The sequence below is a fragment of the Metarhizium brunneum genome, chromosome 2 (assembly GCF_013426205.1).
Source record: "Metarhizium brunneum chromosome 2, complete sequence".
NCBI classification, from domain to species: Eukaryota; Fungi; Ascomycota; class Sordariomycetes; order Hypocreales; family Clavicipitaceae; genus Metarhizium; species Metarhizium brunneum.
Genome location: NC_089423.1, coordinates 4,238,605 through 4,262,205, shown reverse-complemented (window position 1 = coordinate 4,262,205; position 23,601 = coordinate 4,238,605). Strand labels below are relative to the sequence as shown.

Sequence of the window (23,601 nt, the reverse complement as noted above, 5' to 3'; positions counted from 1 at the left end):
AGTTCTTTCCGTCTATAACTGGCTGCCCCCAGTCCAGCGTGGGCTACTTATCGGCCGCCTATCTTTATCGATTGCAGGTCAGCGTTCCCAGCGGTTCACCATTAGCGACCTTCCTATGACATTCCATTCCCCCAGCAAGCCACACCCTTCGGTTTGAAGCCTCAGAGTGCAAAGGCATATTCGAATATAAGATATTATAGGTTGAACTCAGACTATTCGGCGAACGAAGCGGCCGTCTCTATTTCCCCTCAATACGTCGGCCGCCGGTGCACTCGTTGTTTGATGTCAAGCTTGGAACTCCGCCATAAATTCACTACAACGAGCGAACAACGAGCTCATGTTGTTCCTAGGTGAGATGACTTTCCCACCCAAAAACTTCCCACTTGAGCTAACAAGTCTAGCCCAGAGATTCTCGTTGAAGAACTCGTTTCTGCGAACCTGGACTATTGCCACGACATCTTGCCAACGATCACGAGTGGCTATTCGGAACAATCCAGTGCGAGACTACCATCTGAGCAAGTTGCAACCTACCTTTTGACCAGCCGCTATAAAATACTCCTTGATACACCGTATTCAAGATGTCTACGCGTCCTACGACACCGGCCTCTCCGAAGAATGCCAAAGTCAAGTCACCTGTTCCTGGAATACCAATGTTTGGGTGTGGTATGGAAATACGCTATGGATTGAATATGCAATCATTGGGTGACATGCTCTAACGGGAATATAGAACATGTACAACGTCTATTGTCCCAGGGTCAAGAAGTCATGAATAGCTCCATTGCACATTACAAAATGATCCTCCGTGGTATCTTCGACTCTACCCCGATTGTCCCTCAAACATCAACGAACCAGGAAGGTCGACCAATCACATCATTGACATCGAACTATCTCTGCCTCCAGTGTCCAACTACTGTCACTGAAGAAGACCGTCTTAGACATGGAACAAAAAAATCTCACAGGTTCTGTAAGTTCGAAGTCGAAGAATCCTGGCGACTGCTTGGCTGACTGACTTGGTATTAGATGTGGACTCTCGAAGCGGATCTCTGTATTGCCAAATATGTGATGACCTCGTGTGGGACCCAACGTTAGAAGAACTTCGCGTGCGGAAGATTGGGACAGGTTCATTCTCAGGTCAGCCTTCCTATTCAAGCTCATGATCACTGGTCTTTCGTTGGATACTGACCCTGGCATATTGTAAAGGACGAAAGAGAAAGCACGACGAACTTTTTACTGATTCTATTAAGGACGATCCCCGCTATATTAGTTCTAACACAACAACAGCGTCTTGTCGAGCCAATGGCCTACGAGGCATTTATAATGCAGGTGCCACCTGCTATCAAAATGTTGTTCTTCAAAGCTTTCTGCATAACCCACTTTTGCGAAATTTTTATCTTAGTGATGGGCACCAGAGCAATGACTGTACTGTTTCACACTGCTTAAGCTGCGCTATGGATGACATGTTTCAAGACTTTTACGCTCTGGAGAATACCAACGGGTACACTGCCGCAAACATACTATCAGGCTTCTGGATATCAGAGAAAAAGGCATTTGAAAATCTTGTCACTACGAGGGAGCAAGATGCTCATGAGTTTTTCCAGTTTCTGGCAGAGGAACTTCATGAGCGCAATGGTGACGGAAAGAGGCCAGAGATTGGCTCCGAGCATAGCTGCAACTGTATCATCCATCAAACATTTTATGGTAAGATGCAGACGACAACAACTTGCCAGAACTGCAAAGGCACCACAAACACAGTACAGTCCTTCTTAGATCTCAGCTTGGGCCTGGACACTTTGATGCAGCGAAAGGCCAAGAAAACTGGGCAAAAAGCACCAGTTTTGACATTGAATGATTGTCTGGATGAGGAATATGTCAAATTTGACAAATGCGAGTATAGGTGTCACAGCTGCTCATCCACTCAACAAGCGAAGAGATATACAAGCATCAAACGACTACCGAATGTCCTTTCGGTACAGCTAAAGGTTACAACTTCATTCCGGGACTCAGTGCTTAGTTCATGGCTAATACGTCTTTTCAGCGTTTTGAATACAAGCAAGGCAGACATGATCGAGCCGCATCCAAGATCGACTACACGGTTCAGTTTCCGTTGCAACTGAGCATGCTGCCTTATACGAACAGAGTTCGCAGCCGGGACAACCGTGAAAGCCTGGAGCTGGAGAGATCATGTATGTATGATCTCTTGAGTGTTATAGTGCACGTCGGAGAAATCGAGACTGGTCATTATGTATCGTACTGTCGTGTCGGCGATCAGGTAAGATCATCATTCTCAATCTGTAAATCCACTCGAAAGCGTCTAAAGCTGATGAGTTTGCTATGCACAGTGGTTCAAATTCAATGATCATAAAGTGGAGCTGGCTACAATTTCTGAAGTTTTGGGGGCTCAGGCTTATTTGCTGTTTTATATCATCCGTTCCTTAGCCTGAGGGATATGGAAATTATTGTGTATTTTGGTTTTATAGACCGCGAAGGGCAAAGCGCCTATGTAAACTAACTCGAGATCCCTTGAATAATGCCCCCCGCGGCAGGGTGTTGGAGGTTTGGGGTATAATACCCCATTGATCTTCGCACGCCTTTCGTGTGCAATAAGACATGTCCAGATCCGATAATGTCTAGTAGTACCGTTTCTCATTTCAATATCACCTAACCCTTCATCTGATTTGATTCGAAAAGATAGATAGATACAGAAAGCAGAGTGAAACTCCTGGGTGCTTTTGGACGATAGGTGGCGTGTCAAAGAGTTCAGGGCTTCCAAACCCATGACGAACATTCGAAATTTGCATAACAGTAGAATTCATTGCTTAAGCCTCTGGCGTGCCTCGGCTCATAAGTCGTGGCGAGTACGCCTAGGGGTCGATAAACACGGGTCACTAGGTCCTTCATTCGTTCTCCGGTACAAACGATGACTCTTGGCTTTGGGGAGCTGGATTCGGAAGCCTTCAGAAGCCATCGGGTAGTAAGAGCAGCTGTGAAAGGTAGTATGTACGATTAGAAGAAGGAGATATGTCAAAGTGAAAGAAGGAACGTAGATTCAAAGGACCCAACAGCTCCATACACACCTTTTGTCTGGCAATCTTCACTGAGAAATGGTGGGTCACATATGATACAGTCTAGGCTTCCCTTCAACTCATCTACCTGGCATATCAGCTTTGTTATCCAGAAATAAGTGTACATGCGTTTTCAACTGGGAAGACCGGAATCTTGAACCACACACACACATATATATACACACATACACACAAAGGGCTAGATTGACTTTGAATCATTCAAATGATTACTTTTGAGACTTACTGGGAAGCTTCAGAGGTTGCTGGAAGTCGTAGTAGACAAATTCGGAAAACACCCCAAAACGAGGATCATGCTCTAAGAGAACGATCTTTGGACGATCACTCGCCGGGAGTTTTCGCTACTTGAATGAATACCCACAGCCAGGGCAAGGCCATGGCAAGTTGGGTGAGATGATAAGCTATTCTGTTTCTCCAGATCTGCCTGACGAGGCATGACGAGAGCAAGAGGGGAATACTCACTAATATATTGCGAAGTGCTACAAATACGCTTGGTGCCGATACAACACCAATGCGTGTCTTCGGGTTAGATGCTTCCAGTAGTTCATTGGCTAACACTTCAGCTGTTTCTTCGGAGTACTATAGCTCATTGTGGCCCAAGCCAAGAGTTAGCAATGGCCCCATGGCGTATGTATACAACAAACATTACTGATTTTGGCCAGTTTGCTCCCAAGTACGACTTGAGTGGCAATAATGAACTTCCGCCAGAAACGTACCCAAAATTGTGATTCATTCCAGTCTTCTGTGAAGGCCGTCATAGAGAGCTGTGCGTCGTCTTCAGCCTGAGCTTTCAATCCTTCGAATTTGGACTGATGGGCATCTCTTTCGGCGTTAAATTCGGCCAAGGCTGCAAGAGCATGGGCAGAGAGAGTTCTGAGCCAAGTAAATTTTGTTACTTTGGTGACGACAAACATTCGATTGATAAAATGCTCACATTGGCTCATCGTTATCTTCCATGCTGAGTGTAAGTAGGAGTCAATATATTCGCATGTACTCCGACAGTGAAAGATATTAATCTGGATTTATCAGGACTTCGCACCATGAGTGTAGGCAAATAAGAGTGTGGGTGCATGTGGTTTAACTCCACCGTTTTGTGGGGGTGGTACAGAGTACACCATAGTAGTAGGTAAGCACTCCATAGTTGCGCATAACCTGGACCAGTTGACATTGCCAGTGACTTAACGCCCTGGAGTATGAGCCCAATAATTTGAGGGCCTATGAAGAAAAGCGCACAGCAGCACGGCGAGGGTGAAAACAAAGGGTATCAAAACATCGCCTTTGGCACCTTGTGTATAACATCTTGCACGCGATTGTGATCCGACATGGTTTCGAAGCTTTCCCAACGCCACAAGAACCACTACAATATTACTGCGGTCGTCATGACTAATGTGTCCTGGCAAGCCTATAATTGCTTTCGATAATCACACAAAGGCCATACAGCAAACGGGGAAGCTCTAACAACGACAAATGAAGAAAAAAAGAAAGAAAACTGTACAACAAGATGCGACACACTGACCCAGCTGGGGCTGTCTTATATACATGTCTTTCCCATGGGTATTGTATTGCTAGAACCTCAAATTTTAACGGAGACTCCAAAGAAGTCTCTGGCATGTTTTCCAAGGTTTCCCGATTGCGGACTTGCAATGTTGAACTACAACTCATCCAGCACATGAATATACTTCTTGTCCTCTCGTTTCTCCTTTTCTGTTGCGGGGGGCAAGTCGTAGTAGTTCTGGCTTCTGAATCCTTGCTAGAGTGATGTTAGCTATCGAATGCAGAACGTTGCACACGTCATGAAGGACCAACCAGGTAGTGATATGTGAAGTTTGCAATATCTCCAGGTTCGATACCAAGATCCTTAAAAGTCTTGGCCGTGGGGTCGATAACTTGGTCCATAAACTCGCGCTCAACCTCATCTGCCGACATTGTGTGCCACCAAAGTGCTTTGTTCAACACCCCAGCAATTGGCTTGAGGATGCGTTTGGGAACATTGATATGCCGTCTCTGTTTATAGATTTCTTTATCCACCATAGTAGCAATCTGTCTCATGCTATACTCTTTCGGTCCATAAAGTTCGAATGTTTGACCGGTTGTGGAATCATCGTAGAGCATTTTTTCCAATGCGGCGCCAACGTCGATTGACTACGAGAGTATCAGTATCATCATTCAATTAGGTCTGCAAGGGAAGGGGGTGGAACTTACGTGGACTGGCCAAAATTTTTCTTGCATATTGTTGGCGGTGAAAAGGTTAAGAACGGAGGCAAGTTTAAGAAGTAGGTTGTCTTCGAAACCGAACATTGGTGCTGGTCTAACGAGAGTGGCTTCCGGGAAAATACTCCTGGCCACTTGTTCACCTCGAGCCTGAGATAAATAGGGCGTGTGAGGTTAAGCTCAGAAAGACCAGAAAGAAAATGAGAAATGACTGACCTTGGTGGCGTAAAATTCGGAGGCAGATTGCAGGTCGGCGCTGTGTGAGGAGACATGAATATATCTATCAACATCGTATTTTGCAACTGCTTCAACGATGCGTTCGGTGCCTTCCACGTGAACGTCATTGAGAGAAAAGTTCCTGAAACAGGGCTCAGCTATGCGTATGTTATGCGGCTAATGGTTTGCACAAACTTGGTAGGATAGTCTCGGCCAATCAAGTTATAGACAACATCGGAATGTCGGACGCTTGCTTCGATCGACGGCGTGTTCCGTAAATCATATTCCTATTTTAAAATTAATTAGGGCGAGAGGTTCCTTGGCTCTGGAAAAGGAAGCGAACTCAACATACGACAAAGACGACGCGACCAAGATCACCTGTAACCTTCAAATGGCGTTTCGTCATTTCTTCGCGGAATGGGACGACAACTGTACAACCCTGGCGAGCTTCACCAAGTTAGATTACATCTCACTACCCAGCAATTGAAGTCATAAACGCCATAAAACTCACCCAATCGATTCACAATATACCGACCCAATTGCCCAGTTGCGCCAAAAACTGTTGCAGTGTGACCTGTACGAGCCGTGAGCATTGCATTCAAGTAGAGTAGCAGGCATATAGATACCTCCTAGGGACGATCTAGAGCAGAGAATAAGTCAGCGGAATGCATTTATTTAGACTAGTGGCAATACTAACCGTCCACCTTCTACTCGGAGAATGGGTTTGCCGGTTCTTGTGACCGAAATATCGGAGGCGAAACGTCGGCAAATTGCATTATGAGTAGCTTGACGGGCTGACCGTGCGGCGTACAGGGGATAGGACATCTTTGCAGTTCTAGGCTAGATGTGAGAGAAGTAGTTACTCTCCTTGTCGACCTTGAACCTGGACACAACAAGCTATGTCGCGCGATTGCTACTCGGTTGTTGAATCGATACTTGGGCAGAGCACCGATCACGTGTACGGTCACGGGTACTCTAAATATGGTTAACTTCCTGGCTGGGAGACTATGCCCCACCCAGCTCTTCCCAGTAGCTCTGCGCATTAGGCTCCTGGTAGCCACGTCCTTGAGACACAGCATCTAGGCACTATTGCGTTCTTCAACCTTCCATCGCAATACCAAGCTTGCATTGCTTGTTCCTTTTGGTGTTACCGGTCGCTAGCATCGCCGCCAGTGCCGCAAAAGCCAAAGCGACAAAAAAAAGACGAAACCTGGCACTTAGAACCTTAAACCAGGTTACATCCTCCGTTCTGACATAGTCTAGCAGTCTGCTGCTCGGATAGAAAAGGTGCAATCAATACCTGACACGGTTACCATGGCCGTCGACTCGATACCGGATTTCCTCGCGGAGCAAAGAGACAAGGCACCGGAAGAGCTGCAGCCCCTTATACTTGACTTCGAAACATTCTGGGAGCGCAAGCTATGGCACCAGCTCACAGACTCGCTCGTTCAATTCTTCAATCACCCCAAAAGCGCCCCTCAGCGTCTGGCCTTCCATAAGGTGTTCATTCTGAAGTTTGCGGATAAAATTAACCAGCTCAAGCTGGTAGACCTTGCCTTAAAAGCCGCGACGCAGTGTAAAGGTATATACACAATGGAACTTGGCGAACGGATGTTATGGCTAATGGACTTCAAATAGATGACCAAGAACGCCTATCATTTTTACTATCTGTAGTGAAGAAGGTCGATAACGACACATCACAAGACGCTCTCGTGTTTGCGTCTGTGGCCGTATCCCGCGTGAAGCTCAACCTCAACAGACTGGATGATGCCCGGCGAGACTTGGATGCTGCCGAGAAGATATTGGATACCTTCGACTCAGTAGAGACTGTAGTCCACGCAGCATTCTATGATGCCAACGCAAGCTATTACCAGGTATGCTTATGTTCAAGGCGGCAGTATTGCTGCATTAACACTAACCATGTCTGGTAGAGAAAAATGGACTTTGCAAATTACTATCGTACATCGCTTCTGTACCTAGCTTGCATCGACTTGGCATCTCTCTCAAGTGAGGAACGTCACAGACGAGCCTACTATTTAAGTGTTGCAGCCTTGGTGTCAAGCAGCATCTACAACTTCGGAGAGCTCTTGCTTCATCCGATTCTCGATTCCCTTGCCGAAAGCGAGGACGACTCTTGGCTCCGCGACCTGTTGTTCGCGTTTAACCGGGGCGATCTTATAGCATTTGATGCTTTATCCGACAACGTTGCATCTAACAAGCTACTGAATGAACATTCAACGCATCTACGACAAAAGATTTATCTTGCTGCGCTTACTGAAGCCGTCTTTCGACGGCCTCCACACGATCGTACCATGACCTTCTCTACAATCTCACACGAGACAAAGGTCAAGCAGAAGGAAATTGAGCACTTGGTCATGAAAGCTTTAAGTCTTGGTCTGTTACGGGGAACAATTGACCAAGTGGACGAAGTTGCACACATCACTTGGGTACAACCAAAGGTGCTTGACATGAAGCAAATAGGCAACATGCGCCAACGTCTGCTCGACTGGGACTCCAACGTTAATCAGCTTGGTAACTGGATCGAGACCGCCGGGAAAGATGTTTGGGCTGCTTAAATCACGACTGATTTTCTGAATGATAAGGCGTCAAGTCGGCTATGTCCTTGAATGGGTCTTGGACAAGTGGAACTTTCCTGACATATCCTGGCATAGCCCAGCATGGATTCGTAGTTCTATCCACTACCAGCAATGGTAAGATATAGACATCTCAGACGGTACAAAAAATGTATATTAATAAAGGCAATGTTATTTCCTTCGTGGATGTCCCGATGAGCAGATTGCTTATTTCTTCTCCGTGGTGAACATTTCGGCGCCGTCGGAAGTCCCAGAGAGGACATTCGTCATCGCAACTAGCCAGGCCGGCCACCATATACACCAAATCACAACAGGCGTATACACGGCCCATACATTCCACCCAAAACTAGCCTGCTGCAAGAATTCAGCGACAGATGAGCCGGCGAGATGAGTTGCTGGATACACAACCACTGGTGGTGCCACTGCACTGAGCAAGGCAACGACAAAATATTTGGAAATAGTGTTCTTGCATGGTGTTATAAATGTTAATGGGCTGGCAAGCATGCCCACCAAGAATGCTAACGAGAAGTTCAGAGTAGCCAGCGTCGCTAATGCCATTCCAAGGACAAGCAAGGACAGCGACTTAGTCAGCTGAAAGTGCTGCGTCCTTTGTGTGAAGCATACGGGAAGAAGGTACGATATGATGAATGGAAGCACGGCAGAGAAGATGCAAAACATGGCCAATGAGCTTGGTAGCAACTAATTGTTGGGTCTGTGTCAGTGACATCAACTACAAAATCACACGATTTTGTGGCTTGTATGGAAATACAGGGATATTTTGGTGTACATACTCTTGCAGGAACATTGCTTAGGACGAAAAGAGGAATCACAGATGCGGCATGACACCCTGCCACAATCCCTAGGGGAAGAGAAAGATCTCGCTCGGTAGAGTTGATAGCAGGCGGGATTCCCGGAGCTTTGCTGAATGTTGGTTTTGCTGGAGCTGGTTTTTCAAAGGTTGCTACCACCGGCATTTGGACTTGTGCAGCGGGCTGTCCGCTCTTTACCCACAGAAAAATAGCCATGATCGTGAAGTTAGCGGCAAGGAGCATAGCACTCGGGAGATATGTACCAATGCTAACAAAGCGATCCCTCTGCATTAGCAGGTAAAAGAAAAAGCTTTGGTGGAGATGCTCCAGCAAATTATTTAAGCTCCGGAATGTGCCTTCTATAACACGTCCCATGGCCATCTCATCGTGCCAACCTTCACCATATGGTTGAAGTGTTACGGCATCGACATGATACGGGATAAAACTGCTGTGAGGTCCGGCACAGATGCCTAAGCCTTGTTTCAACATTCCCCGCAGCATCGTCATAAGCCGGTCTCGGTAGGAATCATTATGATGCTGCATGCCTTGTATTGCCGTCTGCATTCCCATTTGGCCCCCACCGATATTGACGATTGAGTTTATAAGATCGAGGTTGGGCAATTGCCCATTGGTGCCATCATAAATGATGTGAATACCGTCGAATCGTTGATCCATGGCGTAGTCAATAGCGATTGCACCCTGCAGTGCACCGGATTTCAGCGGCAATGAAGCAACGTTGTTGGAGTCGTGCGCATCATGGTACGCGTCCACCCAGGCTTGAGTTCCGGTTCGACTGTCCGGAGGTATCAGAATTATGATATCTTTCGACCAAAGTGACCAGCCTGTATCACTTCTTAGCCCGGTAACCAGTCATGGTTTCTGCTTAGATGGGTGAGACCTAGTAACATACGCTTGAAGTAGCGGGCGAGGGTGATGGCAAGAGCAACGCCGTTTCCATTAAATGTTTCATTGACGCTGCTCCAAGCAGCCACCAAAACTATTGCTTCGGTGGCATCCCCCCTGGGAGCTTGCAAAATTCCGTATACATTTTCGCCATTGTACGTTTTGCCTGCGGAATTGTATGTATAGTTCTGTCTACCGACTTTAATACCAGCGGTACTGAGAATGACTTCAAGGTGATTGTTGATGCTTTGATAGTAAGTTTAGAGATTCTTGGCCAGTTCATTCTCTGCTTGGTTTGGATTCCAACTTACTCGTAGTTGCTCTCATTAACCAATGTATCTAATTCCCGTCTATATGCCCTGAAGATATTCTGTTCGCTGCCGCCAAAATATGTATGTACCTGACCCGGAAGCAATGCATTCTCTGAGATATAGGTGCGCCGGGAGTAATTGTCGAGCGGCAACAAGACAAGCCAGATAGCTCCAACTAGGATGCAAACCAGGGAGAGATACGGTGGCAGTTTCAGCATGCGTGGATCCCGCCGTAAGGAAAGCGCCGATGCTGAAGACAGATATGTATCCATGTTAGAAGCTAGGGATGGGCTCCCATTTGATCAAATACGTGTGAGGGAATCAAGAATACTTACACAGCAACCTCGACATGCCGGTGGACTGTGCGACAAGACTAGCTTAGGTATAGGTAGCTATTGTTCTTGGTACTGGCAACAAGTCGGCCGTAGGGCCTGTTGCATGTGCTGCAATCGCGGTCAGTGGTTATGTCGGTTGGTAAGATCAGACGCGACATCGGCTGGGCACCTTGCTAGGTACGTTGGGGAATATAGTAGATACGTAGGTGCATGTGGTTGCATATACCGGGGTTCGCTAAGTGGGCCACTATTCGCCTGCCCTGTGTCATCATCTCCTTTCCAGAAGAAAACAGCCAAGCGACCATCATCAGAAACAACGTGACCCTTACCTGCCCGGATCGGAATAGCATTGCTCCATGTACTCCAATATGAGCAACGGTTTTGAATCTCAATTCCGAGACATGGCAAGACGTTGAACGATAAACTATTGCGCGTCTGTATCCTCGTGCTTCACCTTCGACTTGTTTTGCTCTGCAATTGCAGACAGTATCCCTTAAGGACTATTCCCTCCGCTGTTGACACCGTCGATCCTCAGTACTAGATCATTTTGGGACCGTGGCGATGCCCGCGATACGAGGCTTCAGCACCTTGCGTGCTCGGTCGTACATTTTCCGACTCCCTTTATTTACTCGAGCGATCATAATAGCCATACTTGTATTCTGGATACTTAGTATTCCATCGCTATGGGACCTGCATCAATGGGGCGCATTAATACCAGACAAAGTCACTTTCGCAACAGGTAAATTTCTCCTTGAGAATGTTGGCCATTTGCGCCCGAAGCCGAGCCTAACACTTTGCATAGCGTACCGATTGTCCACTTTTCCACTGATTCACTTGAATGTTATCCACGCGGTCCTGAATGTCGTCGCGCTGACCCCTTTAATGGAACGATTCGAAAACGAATACGGGACGCTCACTAGCTTAGCTTTGTTTTTTGGACGTAAGAATACCCTTTCCTCTGCCATTTGGCAAAGCTATGGTGCTATCTGACGCCTCGCAGCTTTAACTACAGTCCCGGCTCTGCTGTATGTTGTCATCGAAGTGGGAATTTTGAGAGCAAACAATGCTGTTATGGGAGCAAGGTGAGAACAGCCCTGACAAACAGTGTGTGCAAGCAGGAAGAGTCTAACAAGAGCCCAAAAGTATATGGGTATTCTTGCTTCTCGGCATGGAAGCCATTCGAACATACCGTTCCAATCCACACTTGGTAATTGGTACATATCATATCCCAACATGGACGACGCCACTACTCATGATATTCGTTGTGGCCGTCTTGATACCTAATACTAGCCTCTTGGGACACTTGTGTGGCGTGGCTGTAGGCTATATATGTATGACAACTAAGATCCTGCGAGTTGGGGATCATGATTGGCTGACGATGTCTACTTTTTCACAGGCGGTATTGGGTACCTCAAATTTATTGCCCCCCCAGAATGGGCGTTGCGATGGATAGAAACGCGGCTTAATTTACTGGCTGTTCTCCCGCACTATGTAAGCGTTGATCAAAAAACATACGGTCGTTTTGGCGTCTTGCCATCAACGACGCGATCAGGAGGCAGCAATGCAACAGAGTTACTTGGAAGTACACAGCGACTTGGTCCATGACAGCCCGCCGGGCTTGCTCGAGGTATTGAACTATATGGACCCTGATGAGATAATTACTGTACAACATTTGCGTGCGAGAAATGGGCACAAGCCAGCGAGATGAGGGTTATGCATCTAATATGGAGTTACGGACACTGGTTTCTGTGCAAAATAGTCCTTGTATTGGCACGTCGGATTAAGCAGGCTCTGGCACGTCCTTTAACATCAGCAATATGTTGACTTTAGCGGAGCATGAAGAAGGATCCTCAGCCTCGTTCATCATGTTTCGCAAGCGCTCCACGCAATACTTAAGTTAAAGAAATTAGACATTACGCTCGACGCCGTTCACGGACTGTACATCACTGATAATGCCTGTCCCCGACAACAGCTTCGTGGCTTAGGGGCTTCTTATCAGCATACTTTTGGACTTGTTGGACAGGATATGCTAATAGAAAAACGCTCATGTGTCAATTGTCGACCAAGCTGTTGATCAGATGCAGTATTGCAGACATGGATTTAGCCTGTGGTATGACTGTCTTCACCACTATGCGGCGCTGCGGCTCGACATACCCGTATTTTATTATACAAGCTTGAGGAAGCTGTACATAGTTCTAAATGTATTTACTCATCTTCATATACTGTTTGTTTAGTCAAATTGCACTTCCTGATCCACGATTGGCTCCTATGCTTCGTGTAAGACGATATCGAATAGTAGAGCAAGAGCTTGTTAAAAGAATGGTCTCGTGCATGATTCATTTATCAAGCCAAGCCAAGATATCCATGGATACATAAGTACTGTCTCCAGCCGACTAAACATTCTTCTATTCGCCGAATCCGGACACCGCTGCACACTGTTAGTGCACTTACGAGCAGACATGTCCTGATGACGAAAATAAGAGCAAACTCAGTACATTAGCAAATAAGAAATACAAGGTTATCAGACTTCTCTATTAGTTATATATTCTCTGTCAATTAGTATTAGTTACATCATGGGACATAATTTTAGACCAGCATTAACCATCGTAGTCCAACCCTTATGTTTACTGGTCCAACGCCTTCGCGTTTCAGTGCAACGAAAGAAAGTTGGCGAAATGCATATCATCATGCTAATCACTCATACATGCCCTGGCAAATTTGGCTGTTGTCTTTGTAAGCTAGCTTGCAGGCCGACCAAAAAAGTAGTTTCGAAACAATTGGTTGAGTGTAAGTCGCGCCATTAGCCAGTCTTGCCGCTTATCTTGCGTGTCATGATTTTGGTGATGGCATGTCGTATCGTTGCGCCCGACTTTTCGATGTCCTTCTTGGAAAGTGCCGACGTGATGCAAATCTTCAAGGCAGGTTGCGCAACCCACGAGCTGTCTCGAGCTTTAATAGCATGCGCGTACGGCCTTGTCTTTAGCCTGGCAACAAGAACTCCGTTGGTTAAGCACTAGACGAATGGGTCAGTGAATGGAACGAGCGAAGTAATTGGTTTTGGGTTCATTAACTGTTCTGCCCAAAAACTTGTTCTGTACAGTATCGCCTGGTCGTGTCTTACCTCGTCAGCACATTCTAGGAAGATCCGTTCTTGATCTTCAATACTCAGCCTTTTGGCCTTGATAACTTCTGGCTTCAGCACGAGTAACATGATTGGATTTTCCAATGCACTAGTGCAGACAACCCAGTCGCTGCGCGGGTCTAACTGCAACTTCATGACCTTGATATTCTCCCGACATTGGCTGAGGATATCCGGATTAGATTGAAGAAGGTTGACCGTCTCGCTCGCTGTCATAGCTAGCATGGCTGGCAAGGCAGCCGAGTAGGTGTAAGCGGAAGATGTAATGCGCTGGTGTTCGACAACGTCTTTGGCCCCAGCACAGAACCCGCCGCCAGCACACAAAGGTCCAGAGAGAGAGCCAACAATCATATCAACCTGTTGCGGGTCGACATTCTGGGATTCGGTCAGGCCACGGCCCGTTCGCCCGAGGACTCCAAAGGACCAGGTTTCATCAAGGATGATGCGAAATTTGTATCTCTCTTTTAGTTCCACAAGACTCGGAAGATCTGTTACATCTCCACACGTCTCGAAAAGGCCTTCTGTGACAATAAATCGCCGCGTAAGCCTCTTTCCCTTCGCCTGCTCGAGAGCGACCGCTTTCATAACCCGCTCTAAGTCATCCATCTGACCGTGCTTGAACCATTTTATGTTACTTCGGGAAGCCTGTAGTCCTTTTCGAATCGAATAATTCACGGCTTCATCGGCAATTATAACGTCGCCACGTTTGCAAAAGGCGGGGATGACACTCGACACAGTAGAGAACGATTGTGCATAAACAATGCAGCCTTCAGTACCAAGGTAGTTTGCAATATCAGCCTCGGCCTTGACATGAACATCCTGAGTGCCATAGAACTGCGGAGGGCCACAAGGCCCGACACCGTAAGTTCGCAGGGTCTGGATGGCCTTTTCCTTGATTTGTTCATTTGCGTTGAAGTTGTAAAAGTTGTACGATGCTAGATTCGTAACCGTTCGACCGTTTAACAGTTTGACTTTTGGGCCTGTCGGACTGAATAACAAAAAAGTAGTGTCAGCAGACCATCCCGTAGTTCCTTCAAGGTTCATGAATGTCTGTAGCGTTAAGGAGGTGGCTCTGCTAAATGTGACCGCATTCTAACGGGCAAGTTTGACTCGGACGACCAGTAAACAACGGTCCACGACATACCCAACGATTATAGGGAGCTTGTCGCTCTCGGCCTCTTCGAGTACTGTCTGCTCGGCAACAAGTGGCTCCGGGGCCCAATCATCAATCAATTCATCAATCTCCTGGAGGCGATTGCAAAGTCAGTGACGAACCCAGGTGTCACTACGACCCTGGAGGTCTATTCAATCAAGGGCAAAAGCATGCCGAGAAGACGGCCAGAAAAACTTACATCTTCTCTGAGCTTGACAAAATTTTGCTTATGGGTCGAATACGACGGCGACAGCAGATAGCGAATGAAGAATAGAATCAGTACCAGTTCAATGGCGGACCGCACGGGGTCATTCTGGTAGCTTGACCGAATGTACCGAACAAGGACAGCGGAGCCGGGCACTTTTTGGAATGCTGAAGTCGTCTGCTGCAGCACACGGCTGAGCTGGTTGTGCAATGCTTCGATTTCCATGAAGCTAGCTTTTGATAATGTTGCCACGTTATGACGTCCTGTAAGGTGTGAAGACGCGAGGTCGGGTACACACATACAATAATGATTTTAGTACAATCTCTCCGCTCAAGTGGAAGGAGATGAGCCCCAGGGGAAATCATTAAAGTGGGTTCCAGATTTGAACGAGACGTTCAGTGTCAGGGACGGCGGCCTGCACAACTAGGTTGCCTTGTAGGGGGAGGGGGGCCTTGCGAGACCATCAACCACCAAGTGCATACAAAGAGTCTGGTTCTCTGGGATCCGGGGTTCTAGAAGTTCCTGTTGCCCTGTCGCGTCGTTGGAATTTCATGCTTGGTTTTAATGAGAGGCTAACCAGCACCTCGGCGGAGGCCGTGAGAGCAGCGAATCAGTCGCCACTAATCATAGGCCATATTTAATCACAATGAAGATAATTCGCCTTGCAGGCTATGGTGACGCAGACCAACTGTCAAGCATTCGCCCACACATCAAGAATGTTCAAGTACAAGATATAACAAGAAGAGCAGGATGCGCATGAATAGGTCCAGCTGTGTCTTTTGGGTCAGAATCACATGTTGAGAGTCATGATGACGCGAAAATGTCTTGACAATCGATCAATCACTTGATCTCATTATCCCAAGGTCTAGGTAACTAAATCGCAACATTCATCTTCGTATTTTTTTTAGCTTTACAATTGTAGCTCGGCTAAAACAAAGCAACCAGTAAATGATCTGCCTCCGTGAAACTGGAAAGAAAAACGCAAACTGAGTCAATACCTTCACACTGACAGTTGTCCCCCATGCATTCTATTAACACGAACACGTACAGGGCAAAATAAAAAAGACATTAACATCACAACGCACTGCCCTTGAGTCGCCGCAACTAGCGTGTTCCGCTGCCCACAAATCTCGACACAGATTTGCGTCATTATCAGATCAGCTTCTTATTGTACACAATCGGGAGAGTCAGCTCATCTAGGATGTCGTCTGTGCCGAACCGGACTCTGATGAAGGGCCGTAGTTGGACGGGTATGAGTAGGTTGGGTTGGCTGTGCCAGTCTCCGAGCTTTGATGTGTGTTCTTATTGTTCAGGAAGTTGGGTTGCATGAGACGCATTTTACCAGGCTGAAGACTGATGTACCACTTCTTAAAGTTGTCGGGTGTCAACACATTCGCCTTTTTCAGGACGACCGGCCCAACAATGAGTCCAACGAATACGACCAATAAAACGAAGTAGAGAATAGCGTATCGAGTTACTCTTCGACGACGCAATTTAGACTGTTTCATAGAATAAATGGGTGGTCGAATTTGCTGACTACAATATAATTAGGTCTTTGATCTTAAACAACAGAAGTTATCGCTAAGAATGAGAAAAAAACATACCTTGGTTTCAACCAGAAGAGCATCATAGAGTGAAGCTTGTCCACCTGTGGAACTAGAATAACCGGCAGCATCATAAAAAGCAGCCAATGCCCTAGGATAAAGTCGGCTGCAAACATGCTGAGTTCTGTGATTTTGCAAAGGAACTCGCGGCCTGGTTGCGACAACGAGTGCCAGCCCATGGAGTACCATTTGCCCGTCCAAAATGCAATATTAGACTGGTCAGTCTTCATCTCTCGGGTTAGAGCAATCGCTACGATCAGCTTGAAAATGAATCGCTGGATTGAAATCACAGCTATCATCCCAGCCAGTGTTCGGGCAAAGTTCAAGCCTTCCAAGAAAAACATGCCTTCGAACATGATGAGCATAACAATGGCCGCCATGGCGTGTGCAATAGCTGCAAGCACGCTGCCGAATTTCTTGCAGCACATGCTCAATAAGGGACCCATACAGCAAGCCATTCCAAACATTGCTGCAAGTACACCGGCATTAATACCGATGGGTGCTAAGGCAATAGCCAGTACTCGAATAAGACTCGCAGTAGGTTTCAAATAGTCATCCACGTTATTGATATCCTCATTATTGAACTGTTCAACGCCAGTCTGCGCATTGATAAATAAGTATGGTATCAACGTCCAGACAACTTGCAATAAAGGCGTTAAGATTTCAGTGAAGAAGATGTTGGCGATAGCAGCACGTGGGACGTCAGCAGATAGCTTTGCCGATGCTTCACCAAGGGCCTTGCGCTTATACCCCGTGATCCTTGTACGCGAAAGGCGGCAAAAGGCAATCCAAGATTGCCCATGACTCCTTGAGTTGCCTCTGGAGAGCCAGCGGAGGAAGTCGCGATAATCAATGAAAAAGTCGTTCCATGCGAATTGGTGCGGATTGTACAAAAATGGAGAAATTGTGAGGCCCAAGAGCGTGATCCAGAAGTATGTCAACGCTGCCTGCCAGGCAGTCACTGTAGCAAAAAGCAACATCATCAATAATCTGGCGCCGAAGTAAATTGAGGGCCCAGCGAAACGGGAATAGAGTACCCCGAAAGGGATGCGGGCAGTAGCAAACCCTCGCCCTGTACCAATATATCGAGCGCCACCAAACGAAAGGTCCTGCTGCACAGAGTTCGCGTAAATCTGGCAAACAAACACTTCAAAAAATGGAGACAGAGAAAAGAACTGCTTCAAGAAGCGGACCAAGGCACGCCAAACACCACGTTCCGTAAGTTCCTGGACAATTAAAGGAACAAAGGATAGGAAGAACACAAAAAAGATGGAAAAGATACTGCGTTGTACCCACTGCATCACGGCGTCTGTGTTGGCACAACCAGTAGGGTACAACGGGTCTGTAGGGGGTTTGTCGGGGTTGTAGTCGCAGGGGATTGTCTCATGCCTCAAGGCACCAAAGTTGACGAGGCACAACATGAATAGCTGTACGGAGAGCATGATGAACATGTTGTTGACGTGGAACCCAGGATGGGCATAGTAGAAGGACAAAAACCTGTCCAACGGCAGTTGTGTTCCCAGATAGTAGTACTCGCGCGAGAGCATCTGTTCGCCCATACCGGTTCCAATCTTTGTTGTGAAATTCAGAATGGAACCGAAACCAAGATCACGGCCCTTGCCACACTGATAGTACTCGCAGTGTTTGATCCGTCCGCCACGAAGTATAGCGTTCATTCCAGCAAAGATATCTTCGTTCAAGTGCAAACCCTTTTGTGCTTTGGACACACCACCGCGGGTGGTCATGAAGATGCCATTGAGAAAATCAGGATGGCCGTAGTGAAGCTTGCCTCCAATCTGCGCCAATGTTCGCGCAAAAAGCGTACCAAATGTTTGCTCCTTTCCAGCAGCTACATCGCCAAGAATACCAATATTTTCTGAAAAAATATACTCTCTGGCGCCAAGAATGGCAACTGGAGTCCTGATCTCGTTCTTGACACCGGGTGTATACGGTGATGTGTTATCCGTTTTCATTTCCTCAAATTCGGCAAGAACACTGCGAATTTTAAGGCACTCTTCCAGATAATTGTCTTGGTTAGCATCGATAAGTTGGATATATTCACCCCGATAAAAGATCAAGGAGTGATTCTGGTTGTCAGACTTTCCATCGCCCAAGACAGGGTTACCTGAAAGTTGAATTCTAAACTTGGGTCGTCTCATGCCGTTCTCCATAATCTCAGAATGGCCGTCGATGAGAGCCGAGTAAAGTCTCGGCTCATCACCTTCTGCCAAAGGGGGTTCCTCGTCCAGGTACGCGATTTGAAGATCAGGGTAAGCCCGAAGCAGGAATTCGGCATTCTCCATCTCTTCCTTCTTGAATTTTGAGTAACGTTGCATTGAAACGACAATTTTGAACTTCCGCCGAGCCATTCGCTCCAATTCTCGTTCCAACTTGTCCGAGTTTCCACCAAACATTTGCACAACTTCGGGGTTCTCTACTCGGTAAAGCAGCTTAATGGCTCGACTGTAGTTCATGAAACCGGAAATGGTACGGTACAGCGTCTGCGAGCGAAGTGAGGCCCAGATGCGCGTTCGCAGGGTATACTCAGGAGCGGATGATTTGAACCCAATACAGTAAAAGGGGAGGTCATCAATTTTGCTCTTGGCCGTATCTTTTTCATCCTTTTCTGGGTCACCATTCATTTGCGCGGTTTCGTCTGCGAGAATCTTGGTATCCTTCACGAAACAATCCCATTCATGAGGGTGCAGCTGCTTGAGATACTCCAAAAGTGTGACGCGTGAATACGGCTCATCCTCGCGAATGATTTCGCGAAGAGAGAGAAGAATCTTCTCACTATAGTGGGGAATCATAACTGTAAACGTTGGCATATTGTCAACGGGAAGTGGCTCGGGAATAGGAGTAGATAGCGATTGCGCGAAGAAGGAGATTCGGCGTTCGGCTTCGCTTTGGCTGGGGAAGAACTCTGTCTTGAAAGAATGATCTTCTTGCGAGACGAAGAACGTAGGAGCTCGCAACGTCCTTTTACCCTCCTGTTCAGAAGGCACCTGGTGATAAAGCAATTTCTGTACATGATCTATCGCTAGCAGATGCTCACGATACATTGAAATGACAATAGCGTTCCAGACTTGTGAAATCAACACTTTCGGCTTATACTTGATCTCCATATCCGTCGTTGCCAGAACTTTAGAGTAAATGCGCTTGGGCAACCGAGAGAAGATATTTCTCCAAGGTGTCCAGATTGATGAGCCGATATAAAAGGATCGGGCAATGGAGAAGATCGTGTTCAAAAGAACATAGAAGAGATATGTGTCCAGGAAGAAAAAGATCAAATCCGTAAACGCCATGAGACCCAACAGAATATACGTGTGGTTGGAGCACAGGTACGTCTGCAGAATACTGTCACCTATGCATACGGGCTTGAAGATTGACAAGTAGCGGATGACGTCCCGAAAGGAGAGTGTCAGGTATACGTATGACTCTCCAAACTTGGCTCCAAACACGGTTAGCCACAGGCCAAAGGACATTGCCATGTCATTTCCTTTCAGACGTGGCCAGCTGGCTGTGAACGTTTGGCTTGCCACATATTGCCGCGAATTCTTTGTCAGGTAACTACCAAATAAACCACCCAGAGGCATGACTGAGAAGAACAAGAAGGTGATCACTGCGATAATGAAGTTGACAATACCAATGATGTAGTCAACATCCACATCGCCTGATTGTTTCAGCTTCGTGGGCATGAAAAGAACCTTGATCGCAGGGGCAACATTGATGACGAAGATGAGGAGCAAGAAAAGTAGGCGCTTGGTCAAATGCTGTGCGCCAGCCCATCGGCGAGGGACATATGCCCATTCAGCAAGTGTGGCCAGAACTTGAATAAGTGATGCTATGCCTCCGCCAATAGAGACGGCAGCGAGGTGTCGGGATCCGGCCGGCTGTTGATTCAGCTGCTGCTGATAATCCTTGCCCACAAGAAGCGACGGGGCGTTGTGCGCTGTATAAAACCAAAACATTGTGAGATGAATGATCCAAATTCGGTTGAAGTTGACGAGAAGGTGAAACCAGGATCTCGACTCCTTGTATGTTTTAAAAAAGCATTTCTTCCAGTTGATCTCTTTCAGCTTCATATAACGCTCTGCCGGCGGCACATCTACCAGTTTGCTTTTGTCTTGTAATACGACGCGCTCAATGCCTTCTGGATACCAGAACAGCTGATTGCAATCATCATATCCAATTATATGCTTGTGATCACGTTCGCGGCGCACGTAAACACCATTAAGAATCTCATATCCCTGGTCGCGAACATATTGATAGAGTGGCGTGATGATATTGTTCAGATAAGTGAACTCATCCACTGGTTCAACAAGGGCCTGACAAGCAGGGGAATTAAGGTAGTCATCTGCACACTTGAAGATGAAACACAAGCACTCCGGCATGAATCGCACTTGGTTGGCTTCGCCCCAGCAAAGGAGGTACAGGGCAATTTGCCTGACACGATCATGTTGTGACATGCGGTTCATTCGAGTCTTCCAGCGGAATTCAGCAGCTTCCAGGCTGTCGTCGCCTTCCAGATCTTGAAGGGCATCGGCTTCGTTGACGTTTTCCTCGGCATTCTTCTTCTTCTTCTTATTCTTGGCCTTGCGGCGCAAGCCCTTTGTTGAGCTGTTGGCAAAGCCAACCGCATCGTCTAAATCAAGGTGAGCCGCAAAGTACCATTTGCGATAATTGGCATTATCGCCGCCGATATAATCCGCGTGAAGGGAGAGCAAGGCTTGATTAGGCGTCATGCGAGAAGCACGGGAGTCAAGCAGAGTCATAAGGTGATCGTACATGTTCCTCATGCTATCACGCTGGAAACCAAATTTGCCAGTGAGATCCAAGAAGATGTCCTCAATTTCTTCCTTTGACAATGGGATTTGAGCGTCGGATGTCCAGGCAGGATATGGTTCCCGGGAGCGTTGACCAGCGGGAAGCACATTGCCATAGTCCATTCCATAATTGGGAGTCGATGCGCCAGATGAGCGATTTGCACCATATGAAATTTGCGAGGAAGGAGGTCGATAACCCCGCTGGCCATCGCCATAGCTGTTATGACGTTCGTCCCCGCGACCGTAATAGTCCATTTCAGCAGCGCGAGCCATATCTGATCTCATTGTGAAGTCGCTGAATGTCTCAGAATCCTCCTCAGACCCATGGCGGCCGCCGTGGCCCCCATAGCCTTGATTGTAATCCTGCTCGTAGTAGCCACCCTGGCCGTTGTAATATTCATCTTGATACTGGTCATGCCCATCGTAGTAGCCACCATCTTGATGATAAGGGTTATTCGGATCGGCATTGTAGTAGCCACTGTCGGAGGGGAATAGTTAGTGTAAGAACTGCAAGCTGCCAACATGTCGTCCGAGTGTCTTACGATTCATCATAATACCCGTCGCCATTTTGGCCGCCATGACCGCCACGGGCGTCATAACCGTTGTCATAGTACTGGTCGTCCTGATAATACGAGTCCGCATTCCCTTGAGCGTTGCCGCCGTGATGGCCGTAGCCATCATCATAATGGTCGTTGTGACCACCTGGATAGCCCGACATTTTTGCCCGAAGTGGTTAATCTACGCAAAACAATCCATGTGACGCTTCGAAAATTGCACGCAAGAGGCGATCGATGTGAGATGGACAATGTGGTGGTAGGAGACCTGCCCAACAGTCTAAGAGGACGTTATACGCGTGTTGAAATCGAGCGTTGAGTGAGCGTCCAAGTGCTGTTCCTGGCGCCACCGGTTCAAATGAGCGTGAGAAAGTGGAAAACAGGCGAATACAAAAACATCAACGAGCGATAGGCTGTGCAAGGAGAGCGAGAGAAATCAGTAGGCAAGGCCTCTGCAAATTCGCGAGAACGGTCAGCGTAATGCTTCCGTTGAACGTGAGTTGAAGAGTGGAAGGATTGTGAGGGTAAAGCCGAGTCAGGGAGGTATAGGAGACAAGTTTGACAAACAATTATAGGGAGGGAGACTGGGTGGGCGGACGGGCGACCAACCGGGTGGCTGACACTGTGGACTGGATGAGACTGCTCAAGAATGGCGTTTCCCTGTCCACTTTGAACACTCAAGCGCAAGGCAAAAAACCTTGGAAGGACTTAGTGGAAGGGGCAGGGGAAAGTGGTTCATTGTGCTCCGTACACCCTAATAAAAGTGCAGTGTATGTACGATGATATACATGTTGAAGGCGGAGATTGCGACGTTATTGAGGTAATGATAAGTATAGGTACTTAGATACTTCAACCGCGTCAGCGTGATGCACCATTGGCCAGTCTGCTGTTCTCCACATTCTTGCCCGAAATTCAATGCAGACTCGGGCCCCGTTTACGCGCCCCTTGGGAAAAAGCCTTTTTGCCTCCAGCATGTCTGGTCTCCTGTCTGTCTACCGTCGCTTCCCGAACCTTTTTCAATGAAATTCCTCCTGCAATGCTACTCCGTCCGTGGTCTTTGGCCCGGATTACGAAAGTAGTAGATGCCACAGAATCTTTTGGATGCTGGTGCGTATTCAGTGCTAATCTACTAGGTACCTTTAGTAGGTACTTAGTATGTGGTAGTACATGTTCCACAGTTAGCCCCGACAACAATCCCCTGTTGCTCAATCAGCAAGCTTGTTGAAATGCCATCAATTGATCAATTTAGTACTCCGTACTCGCTCACCCCCGATGGCCTGCTTGAGGGTGGAGTCGCGATTGCACACAAGTCGCACAGGAACCATGCCAGCACATCACAGACGTGGATGCCAATGGGCCGCAGTCAGTGCAGAGCGAACGAGTAAGTCCCGTTGATTGTCATAGCACACCAACCGCCCAGCGGCATCTTACCGTGTGGGTAGCGGTGAAAACGCATAGACTTCCAAATCTTCCAACGTGTGCCAGACAAGCAAGCCCAGCTGGTACGGTTGTCCCTCGCCCATCGCCCAAGACTCCAGGGTTGCAAAAAGCACCAAGGATTCATGGTAATTCACTAGACCGTAGAATAAACGCCTCTCAGCGCCTCAACAACAGGCGTACCTCCGTACATACAACACTGGTGCTTTATCCAAGTCCGTCCG

At 47.3% G+C, this 23,601-nt stretch overlaps 6 protein-coding genes across 6 annotated transcripts; 2 read left to right on the top strand and 4 right to left on the bottom strand.

The window, feature by feature from the left end:
• Positions 1-578: 578 nt before the first annotated feature.
• Positions 579-2,441, top strand: G6M90_00g042310 (uncharacterized protein; the record flags this gene model as incomplete). The annotated part of the gene is made up of 6 exons (XM_066130296.1): positions 579-663; positions 728-964; positions 1,021-1,131; positions 1,201-1,967; positions 2,036-2,269; positions 2,340-2,441. The coding sequence occupies 6 exons, from the start codon at positions 579-581 to the stop codon at positions 2,439-2,441; spliced, it is 1,536 nt and encodes a 511-aa protein (XP_065986348.1).
• A 2,290-nt stretch (positions 2,442-4,731) lies between these two features.
• Positions 4,732-6,332, bottom strand: nuo40 (NADH-ubiquinone oxidoreductase subunit; the record flags this gene model as incomplete). The annotated part of the gene is made up of 9 exons (XM_014692082.1): positions 4,732-4,830; positions 4,887-5,222; positions 5,283-5,441; positions 5,508-5,649; positions 5,703-5,794; positions 5,860-5,954; positions 6,019-6,081; positions 6,134-6,147; positions 6,205-6,332. The coding sequence occupies 9 exons, from the start codon at positions 6,330-6,332 to the stop codon at positions 4,732-4,734; spliced, it is 1,128 nt and encodes a 375-aa protein (XP_014547568.1).
• A 489-nt stretch (positions 6,333-6,821) lies between these two features.
• Positions 6,822-8,083, top strand: G6M90_00g042290 (uncharacterized protein; the record flags this gene model as incomplete). The annotated part of the gene is made up of 3 exons (XM_014692081.1): positions 6,822-7,089; positions 7,146-7,381; positions 7,439-8,083. The coding sequence occupies 3 exons, from the start codon at positions 6,822-6,824 to the stop codon at positions 8,081-8,083; spliced, it is 1,149 nt and encodes a 382-aa protein (XP_014547567.1).
• Positions 8,084-8,308: 225 nt separating this feature from the next.
• Positions 8,309-10,396, bottom strand: GAA1 (GPI transamidase component GAA1; the record flags this gene model as incomplete). The annotated part of the gene is made up of 4 exons (XM_066130295.1): positions 8,309-8,800; positions 8,893-9,752; positions 9,821-10,059; positions 10,125-10,396. 4 exons carry the CDS (start codon positions 10,394-10,396, stop codon positions 8,309-8,311), a joined length of 1,863 nt encoding a protein of 620 aa, XP_065986422.1.
• Positions 10,397-13,259: 2,863 nt separating this feature from the next.
• On the bottom strand, positions 13,260-15,181 carry lcb1 (Serine palmitoyltransferase 1; the record flags this gene model as incomplete). The annotated part of the gene is made up of 4 exons (XM_014692079.1): positions 13,260-13,472; positions 13,581-14,586; positions 14,743-14,843; positions 14,951-15,181. 4 exons carry the CDS (start codon positions 15,179-15,181, stop codon positions 13,260-13,262), a joined length of 1,551 nt encoding a protein of 516 aa, XP_014547565.1.
• Positions 15,182-16,152: 971 nt separating this feature from the next.
• fksA (1,3-beta-glucan synthase component FKS1) lies at positions 16,153-22,104 on the bottom strand (the record flags this gene model as incomplete). Its single annotated transcript, XM_014692078.1, has 3 exons — positions 16,153-16,492; positions 16,561-21,864; positions 21,929-22,104. 3 exons carry the CDS (start codon positions 22,102-22,104, stop codon positions 16,153-16,155), a joined length of 5,820 nt encoding a protein of 1,939 aa, XP_014547564.1.
• Positions 22,105-23,601: the final 1,497 nt, after the last annotated feature.